The sequence below is a fragment of the Cryptomeria japonica genome, chromosome 2 (assembly GCF_030272615.1).
Source record: "Cryptomeria japonica chromosome 2, Sugi_1.0, whole genome shotgun sequence".
Classification (NCBI taxonomy): Eukaryota; Viridiplantae; Streptophyta; class Pinopsida; order Cupressales; family Cupressaceae; genus Cryptomeria; species Cryptomeria japonica.
The window spans coordinates 626,325,939-626,336,001 of record NC_081406.1 but is presented as its reverse complement, the minus strand read 5'-3'; the positions used below and the strand labels follow the sequence as shown (position 1 = coordinate 626,336,001).

The 10,063-nt window shown below is 37.6% G+C and overlaps 1 protein-coding gene across 16 annotated transcripts in view; it reads left to right on the top strand.

The window, feature by feature from the left end:
• Window positions 1-203: 203 nt before the first annotated feature.
• Window positions 204-10,063, top strand: part of LOC131078666 (pentatricopeptide repeat-containing protein At4g31850, chloroplastic) — a 52,433-nt gene continuing 42,573 nt past the window's right edge. For 6 of the 16 annotated variants that reach the window (XR_009113835.2, XR_009113823.2, XR_009113825.2 and 3 more), the window contains exons 1-4: window positions 204-3,373; window positions 4,452-4,587; window positions 4,700-4,772; window positions 5,613-5,816. Coding sequence is in view for 1 of the 16 variants with exons in the window: in XM_058016417.2 (XP_057872400.2) it covers window positions 524-3,859 (3,336 nt within the window). In the remaining 15 variants the exon portion in view is untranslated. Of the gene's footprint in view, window positions 4,317-4,451; window positions 4,588-4,699; window positions 5,584-5,612; window positions 5,817-10,063 lie in introns of those variants that run through there. The other 10 variants (XR_009113826.2, XR_009113833.2, XR_009113828.2 and 7 more) reach the window with 5 other exon arrangements.

The window sequence follows — 10,063 nt, the reverse complement described above, 5'->3', positions numbered from 1 at the left end:
TATGACTCGCCTCCACCTCTTATTAAACTAGTGATTATAATTTATCGATTTAACTACTAATTATTTTATGTCATATTTAAATATATTCATTAAAACTTTACCTTACATAAATTAAAAAATATAATATTAATGCTATTCCCCCCTTTTAATATAATATATTTCTTTATACAGAATAATAAAAAAACTTATTTCTTTCTGTTTTTTTTAAAACCCTAATTTTTCTCAGCAACATTCATTGAGAGATTTTACAAAAACCTCCCCCTCCTCGGAACCACAGCCTCAAAATACTAAAAATCTAATCATGACTGGCTGCTCGCTCATTCCATTCTCACCAAATCCAGACTTTGTTTTGCCTAGAATTAGTTTATCTTCCTTCAATTGTTGGACGATTCTAAAAAGAAATCTTGTTTGGCATTCTCACAACTGTTCAAGGAACACAATAATGTTCAATGAAAGGGCGAAGGTTCAGTAGTGAGAACAACCCTGGGTTCATTTGTTTATTTGCTTGACTTCACTGGAGGTGATGGAAACATTTGCAACAGGAATGTACAAAATGAAGTTGATTGGTACAAGCAACAACAGATCACCAGAAAGAGGAGGATCAATTGCAGTGGAGTTCTTTTGGTTCAAAAGGACAGGTAAAGCTGACAGGTTTTCCAACCTGAATATTTGTTCGTGTACACAAAATAAAGTACTAAGAAAGAGCAAAATAACTAACATAGACACAATTGCTGAAAGTAGAAGTATCACTCCAGTAGTTAGGCATGGGAAAAGGTTAGATATCCACCGTATGATTCGGATCCTGAAATCGTATCCTCATCCAAACGAAGCATTGGAGTTTTTCCAATGGGCTGCCAGGCAGCCGGGTTTTAATCACACCACAGAGTCTTATAATTCCATCTTAGAAATCCTGGGAGCGGCCCAGATGTTGAAAGAAATGGCAAACATTTTCAGCTTGATGCAAAAACAACGATGTGGGCTTGATTCTCAAACCTATATAATAATGCTTCACGGCCTTGGAATAGATGGAGGTATCGAACAGGTTCCAGGGGCCCTTGAAAAGATGAGAAAGTCTGGGTTTGTGCTCAGTGGTTTTGCATACAATGGTCTGGTAGGTTTACTTCTAAAATCTGGATTCAGGGATGAAGCTATGAAAGTGTACACGAAGATGTTGTTTGAAGGAATTTTGCCCAGCATGAAATGTTTTTCTGCTCTAATGTATGCCTGTGGTAAAATGGGAGATGCATGGCTGGTGCTGGAACTTCTGGCTCATATGCAAAAACTTGGCTTGACACCCAATGCTTACACCTTCACAATCTGCATCAAGATCCTTGGGAGAGCTGGTAGGGTAGACGAGGCTCGTGCAATGTGGAGACAGATGAAGAGAGAGGGTTGTGAATTGGATGTTGTAGCTTACACCACATTAATGGGTGTACTTTGTAGTGCAGGTAGACTGAACGAGGCAAGGGTATTACTGAACGAGATGAAAAGCAGCCAATGCAGGCCAGATTATGTCACATACAATACTCTGATTGATAAGTATGGGGATTCGGGCAATGTTGATGCTGCTTGGGAGGTTTGGAAGGAGATGGAGGCAGACGGATGTGGGCCGAATGTGGTAACCTTTACTAGTCTTATCAATGCCCTTTGCAATGGTAGCAAGGTTGATGACGCACTTGGATTTTTAGGTGGAATGGTAAAAAGAGGTCACTCTCCCAACTTGTGCACTTATAATTCTATAATTAGAGGCCTTCTCAAGAGTAACAGATTGGATGAAGCACAAAAGCTTTTGCAGTTTTTGCAAACTCATGGGTGGGATCAATCCATATCTTTCACGTACAATATATTCATAGATTACTATGGGAAAAATGGTAAGTCTGATGAGGCCTATGGGATGTTCCTGCTGATGAAGCAGAAAGGAATTTACCCAGATGTTGTTTCCTTCAATGTTTGTATGGATAGCCTTGGAAGAGCGGGTAGGATTGATGAAGTGAACAAGCTTTTTAAAGAAATGAGAGAAATGAGGATTTCTCCTGATGTGATTACTTACAATGTGATGATATATGCCCATGGCAACACAGGTAAAGTGGATGAAGCTATTAATATGCTTTCGCAGATGATAGAAAATGGATGTGATCCTGACACTGTTACTATCAATACTCTGATTGATATTCTGTACAAGACAGACAGAAGAGATGAGGCATGGAAAATGTTCAAGAAAATGCAGGAGATGAATCTTCCCCCTACTGTTGTGACCTACAATATTCTAGTGGATGGACTTGGTAAAGATGGAAGGGTTATAAAAGCAGTAGATTTGTTACAGGAAATGAAGGAAAGAGGATACATGCCAAATAATAACACATACAATTCGATCTTGAATGGTCTCTGTAAAAATAATGAGATGGATTTGGCATTCAAAATGATGGAGGAGATGACAAAAAATGGCTTTATCCCTGATGATTTTACATACAGTATTTTGCTTGATGGTCTCATCAAACTGGATAGAATGGATGATGCTTGTCAGCTCTTTAAAGACATGAAAAATAAGATTTCTCCGAATCCTGTAACTTTGGCTACTCTTCTACGGGGGCTTGTAAAAGCTGGAAAGATGGACTTGGCTTTGAAGCTGTTCAAAGAGTTGCATTGTGAAATAGGATTACTGCCTGATGATGATGCTTGTGCAGTCCTAATTGATGGGCTGGGCAAAGAAGACAGATTGGATGATGCAATCTTGATCTATAAGCAGATGTTGGCCAAAGCTGATCATCATTATGTTTGTGCTCTAAGCTTTCTCATTCAGTATCTATGTAAAGCAGGAAGAGTCTTTGATGCTTATAAATTATTTGAAGAATCAAAATGCCAAAATATTGTTCTTAGCGTTAAATCTTACAGTGCTCTTATTGATGGGCTATGTAAAGCTGATCGTATTCACATGGCTTGGGATACTTTCAAACAGATGAAGAAATTAGGTTGTATTCCAAATGCTTTTACTTACAATGCTTTCTTTGATGCTCTTGGAAAGGCTGGCAAGATAGATGTCGCTTTTGAGCTGCTTGATGAGATGCGGTCGAGAGGGTGCATGATGAGCACTATAAATTACAATACACTTATTTCAGGTCTTGTAAAGGCCGGTAGAGTTGATGATGCCATAGATTTGTACGATAATATGATGAAGAGAGGATATACACCCTCCTGCTCTACATACGGTCCGCTGATTGCTGGTCTCGGTAAGGCAGCTAGGATAAATGAAGCAGAGGATCTATTTGAAGAAATGATTGAAAAGGGATGCAAGCCTGATTGTGCAGTCTACAATATTTTTATCCATGCCCTTGGAAAGCTAGGGGATGTAGATGAAGCTTGTCATCTGTTCAAGGTAATGATTGAAGAGGGCATAAAACCAGATTTGAAATCATACACTATTCTTATAGACAGCTTCTGTAAGATGAACAGGATAGATGAGGCGCTTCACTTTTTTATGGAATTGAATGCTAGTGACATGAAGCCTGATTCAATTGTGTATACTCTTATGATCGATGGACTGGGTAAAGCCCAAAGGTTGGAGGAAGCATTAGTACTTTTGAAAGTAATGAAGAACAGTAATTGTTTCCCAAACTTGATTGCTTACAACTCTTTGTTAAATCATCTTGGAAAGGTTGGCATGGTGGAGGAGGCATGCAAGTTATATGTAGAACTCCTATCTGATGGGCATCAACCAACTGTTGCCACCTACAATGCACTAATTCGTGGGTATAGCACTGCAGGCAGACTGGAACTTGCTTATGCAGTGTTTGAAAAGATGATGGCTAGTGGCTGTAAGCCAAATTCACTCACATACTCTAATCTACCAAATCAGTCATGAATATCCTTTCATGATGATTCTCCTGTACTAACCTTGTAGTTGCTTTTATTTTTCATCGAGCTATTCTTGTATATTCAACCCAATGGAAAATCATGTCTATTTCATTTTGACATGATTAATCCACAAAACAAACTCATCAAAACAACATACCAGGACAAGAATTTTCCCTACATATTTTATTTTACAGAATCTAATTGATTTTGGTTATACAAATCAAGAATTCCATAAATCATTCTGAGAACTGTCTGACGAGTTCATAAGTTTCAAGGCCCATAAATTTTACTTTAAGAACTTGTGTATGGCAACTGATTAGAACTGCAGTAAGCATACATTGTACGTAGCTTGCTGGGCCTACTCTCTAATGCTTGGCCATGTTTTTGAATGGGATACCTCTTCTGAAGGTCATGGTAGATAAATTCTCATCTGTACCGGGGAGCAAACAGATGTTGCTTGTTCATTTAGGGCTCTATTGTGTTTGCTTTTTTATTGAATTGCAGTATCTTATTAATTCTGATGTATAATCGTTTGAAGCAGGTAAAGCAATGTTGGAGTTCATGGTCTTTCTTTATTTGACTTATTTGACTATTTGCAGATATTTACTTATTGGATTAGGAGGTCAGGATTCAGGAGTACTTTCTATCATGGGGGCATTCACAATTAAAAAGGGCAGAAGTTTGGGAAGTGATGCTACTGATAAAAGAAACAAGGATATGCTATCAATATCACAGGTGAAAAAACAATCTACTCCTTTTGGATTGTTTCTGTTTCATTTAGCATGAAATCCAAAACATGTTCTTTGTTTTGGGTTGAATAATATTCCATTTTCTTGCTTGTAAGCAGTCTTTGCTGACTTGTAATCACTCTGGGACTTGTACGGACACAAGATCAAGGGATCATGTGGTCACTATGTAATGTAAATGTTTTCTGTACCAATACTTTGCATCTTTTGTAAATGGATTTTTTTTTTTAATTTTACGACAAAGTGTTAGCAGCTAAAGATATCTTGTTTTGGACAAGCCATTGATACATTGATACATATTTTGTTTTGCAACCCTCCGTGAGAAACAGTGTATTTCATCTCATAAAAAATATACACGATGTTTTCTTAAAGATTGAATCCTGTACAGAGTTTGCAATCAGATAATTTCAAACAGAAAAAACGCAGGAAAATTTTCTCTTGAGATTTCAATGGTTGGAGAGCACAAAGCAAATAATTAGGTTAAGGTAGAAAATTCCATCTTGAAAGTAGATTAATTTTTAATTCTCTTCAAACAATATCAGTGGAGTGTTAAAGGCGAAAAATGTATAGATGTAAAGAATGAAGTTTGAAAATGGAACAACATCTTATATGGAACTTAAACCGCCTCGGTGCCTGCTACCTTCTATCCTTTATATTTAGGGATTGTTTTGAAATCCCAAAAAATAAATATTTTAAAAGTGGAGTGTTTTATTTTTATAAATCAAGTTCCTATGTGTTGGAAATGGCAAATAATTTTAACATCATCAGAAGAACTCTCTGGGCAAACTTCATTACCACATAATTGTGTCTGGGTTCAAAATGAAGCATGTGAACCTTCATTTTTTGATATTCTTCATGGGGATCATCATTGTACAGTAAGTTTCAAGGTACTTTTCAACCAATTGACATAGTATTTATGCATTACTGAATGCAGCGAGGAATAAGCCCAAATTGTTGAAGTTTAGCACAAGCAGGCAACAATGTTTCTTTATATTTGAAAATGTTTTATTGCAGGTCTAAAGGTTACCACACCACATTTAATCACTATACCATCTTCAGCCAAAACAGAGAACCATACTAACATGAAGATAAATATCAGAAACTTATTTATCTTGTAAGTTTCCTGTTAAGGAGGATAGCTTCATGCTATTCAAATCAGAGAATCGGATGCTGTACCTTATCATGATGAACAATGCAGTTTCAGGTCTGCATATACTTGTAAGTTCGGTTTCCCCTTGTCTCTACCATACCACCCTGTATGTAAGAGTATGCTGTATGTTATAGCTATAGATACCAGTAATTGTACAATGACTTAGAGTCTTGGTTTGCATTCCCTAGCCAAATCTGTATTTATATGCTAAAATATAAACAAATGTTAGAAAATAATCTACAATTTTAATATATTCCTACATTTCCTTTCATTCATAATACCATTCTCATTCAATCAATTACTGGTAGCAATAAACACTCTCAAATACAAAATTCAAGTGTCAAACTTTGATAGACAAAAATGAAAAACATATACATATTCGAATTCCAGAAGTTGACTGTCATTTTTGGATTCTAAGTTCTCTCTCTCTCTATATATTATCATATATGTATATGATAAAATCTAAGTAGCCGGGTTTGCCCCCTGGCTTGCTGGATTTCCAGAAGTTGACCATCATTTTTGGATTCTACGTTCATAATATGTATGACAAGTATTAAAACATGGTGCAAGTGCCATACATATATATATGTGTGTGTGTGTTATCATATATGTATATGATAAAATCTAAGTAGCCCGGTTCACCCCCTAGCTTGCTGAATTCGGGTCCAGTTCGCACTTGGTTCAGGTCCTGGTGTGGCGCGCCTGTGGGTCTGTGCAGGTCCTGTGCAAGTGAGTGCCAGTTCATCCTAGGTGAACCCAGGTCACACCTAGTCGCCCAACGACAGGTTTCAAATGTTTTTTTGCATTTAAAATTTTTTTTTAGGTCCACTTTAACTTGTCACCCTTCGTAACCCTAAAAGTGACCTCCAAAGGTCAAAGGGACCTTTGGAAACTAGATTTCAAATTGAGAGTCGAGACTGTTGGCCTATTGTCATTGTTGTCATTGATGTCATGGATGTCATATTTTATCCGGCATGTATGTATGTAGATCAGTTCGGAAGTTTGCTTCATGTATGCAATATCTCTTTATTATGCAATGTATGTATGCACAACTTTGAGGTCCGGTATTCACCTATATTGAAAGTTGTTTTTGGGTCCGGTCTTATCCGGATGCAATGATAACACGTCTCAAGAGGCATTAGATCCGGTCCTATCCAGATATTCTGGAAGCGTGTTCTTCAAGGCATTTAAGGATTCAAGATGGAAGTCGACACCGCGTGAAGATACTTCGATTGCTGTAACCTGCAGATAAGTCCGGTCTCACCCCTTCCAATTGCGTTGACTTATCAATATGGTTGGTGTGGATATATATTATCATCAACATTATGTGTTAGAGGCAGGGTTGTAAAACAAATATTTGTGTACTATATATGTGAAAAGACTGTGGATGTGTATTTTGGTGTGCGAATCAAGTACAATGAATGTATGAGACAACTTATGTACTTCAAAGGAATGGTAACTCATGCATATGACAGATGCAACTATAACAATTCAAATTTTGTTTAATCCACTATCCAGTTGTAAGCCATTTTTGCATTCGGATAGTGAGTCCAAACTGGCAGTGAACCACCCCTTGTACTGTGTAACCGGTTACATACTATATCATTCTTGAGAGAACTATCTCTTCGTGGTTTTTCCCATATTGGGTTTTCCACGTATAAAATTTGGTGTTATGTGTTGTGTGTCTATTTCATTTGCTGCATTTAAATTATGTTATGTTATTGGTTAATTAGAAGTTTTAATAAGTTCAAGGGAATACTGATTGACCCCTCCCCTCTCAGTATTTCGGATATTCAATAGAGACATTGTCAACCAACATGTAGCAAGATGTATTTATGCAAATGGGTTGGTTTTCAATGTTGTTTGCTCCACATATTGGGAAGAGATGTTGAAAAAAGTTAATGAAGCTCCAAAAGGGTACAAGGGCTTAGGTTATGAGAAGGTGCCTGACACCTTGTTGGAGAAAGAGGTCAAGGTGGTTGAAGATTCATTGAAGCCCATAAGGGATTCATGGATTGAGACAGGTGTGTCCATTGTTTCAGATGGGTAGAAAGATTCTAAAAATTGTCCCTTAATCAATGTTATAGCTGTGTTTCCTAAAGAGGCAATGTTTTTGAGAGTCGTCGGGTAAAAAGATGGACAATGTATTGTTGATATTTTCATCACAGCCATTGAGATAGTGGGACTCTGTAATGTTGTTCAAGTCATAACGGACAACACAAAATTATAGAGTTGTGTTGATTTTAACACTTTCAGATTAAATAAACTCAGAAATCAAAATTGTTTCTAACTAGGTTAATTAGATTAGAGATTTATAGTTTTTCAGATTTAAGCATAGCAAGGAAAGTGAATGAATAAAGACAAGACACAGTTACCCTAGGAAAACCTCCTAGGAGGAAAAACCCAGCCAGAAAAGATCCTCAGATTTGATTATGGTTTTAGATTCAAATGATGATTACACACTTATTTGGAGTACAGATGTTGCTAACACAAAAGGATGGCATAGTAGTCTACAAGATTAGCTCGTTGACAGAGATCATAATTTGCAGTCCTTCTAAACTGATTCGCTGTGCATAATCAAGGGTTCGCAGCACCTTCAACTGGTTCGCAATCCTTTTATAGGGTTTGCCGAGTCTTCAATGAAGTTCGCTATCTTCTAATGATGATCTGCTGCCTTCTATGTGTATTTCGTTGAACATGAAGATGATATATGTGATTGCTGCCTCAATGTGTATATTTCGCATGCCTTTGAAAACTAAATGAATTTGATATGAGAGGTATATGCTTATTTATATGAGGAGCAATACTTCTAAACTAGTCGGCTTGCCTTGTAAATTAAACCTTTTAATTTATTTAATTTATTTACTGCGAAATGGATAGGGTTGGCCCTATCATGATGGCGTGTTGGGGTTGAGTGTAGCGTGGAGACTTTTTAGGAGATGCCGAGAGGTATAGGGCCTAGCCCTATACGTTGGAGAAGGGGCTGGCCCCCTTAGGTGGATTCCAATGTTGCCCAAGGCAATTGGAATCCGCCATCCCTAATTACAAACAACACTCCCTCTTAATTAGGGAAGAGAACCATAACCATAATCTTCCATCTTGCACACAAGCAAAGCATGGAACTACATAATTTTAATCTTCCAGCTCACACACAAGCATAGATTGGATCCACCTTACATTGCCCGCAGAGGGTGGAGAGGATCTTTTCTACCATCTTACATTGCCCGCAGAGGATGGTTAACAATTACACTTCTCCTCGAGAAGATTACAATACCATCTTACATTGCCCGCAGAGGATGGTTAATAATTACACTTCTCCCTGAGAAGATTACAATACCATCTTACATTGCCCGCAGAGGATGGTTAATAATTACACTTCTCCCTGAGAAGATTACAATACCACTTTACATTGCTCGCAAAGGGTGGTTTGATACAACACAATGTATCATTGAGATTGAGACTCCCTCTCAATTAGGGTTTCATTTTCCACAACACCGAGTCTGTCCCTGAAGTACACAAACTTCACTTTGGACAGAGGCTTGGTAAGAATTTGCAACGTGCTCATCAGTGCTGACATACATCAGCTGAATAGCGCCTCTTTGCACCATATCTCGAATGAAGTGATAATGAGCTTCCACATGTTTTGACCTGTCATGAAACACTGGATTGATAGACATTTTGATGCAACTTTGATTATCATAATGAATAACTGTAGGATCCTATTGTGACCTTTTCACACATCGCCCCATTGCTAACGGGACCCCCTTCTTGTCGGCTTTCTGCGTTGTTAGGTTAGGGTTTTGGCTGCTTAGTGGACAATTTTGCGTTTCCCGTGCCCAAGTCTCGGAGTTTTGATCATGCCTAGTGCCGTCTAGGGTTATTTGAAGTTATAGGATTAAGTTGCAAAAGTTGATATTTTAATAATCCTAAGTTTTGTCTAAGTGTAGACCTATTGAGCGTTAACATGTTTTTAAACACGCGCATCAGTGATTTTAAAGTGCCAAGATATTCACAGACCTTTTGGAGTTGTTTTCTCACTCCTAAGGTATTATTTAAATTGGTTTTGCACTTTATTCCAATATTTTCCTAGCGTTTTGCTCATTGTTTGGAAAATTAGCCTAAGTCTAGTGTAAATTCAATGTTTCTAAGTGATTTTGAGTGGTTAAAATGATAAAATCCTAAGGGAAATTCATATTCCAAGGGTTAAAGGGTCAAATTCTATGCAAGAGGTGCTTTTCCCCTCACATTCCAGAGTACCCAACCCATTCCCCCACTCAAAATCCATACTACACATAGGTTTCCCCTGAAATCCATA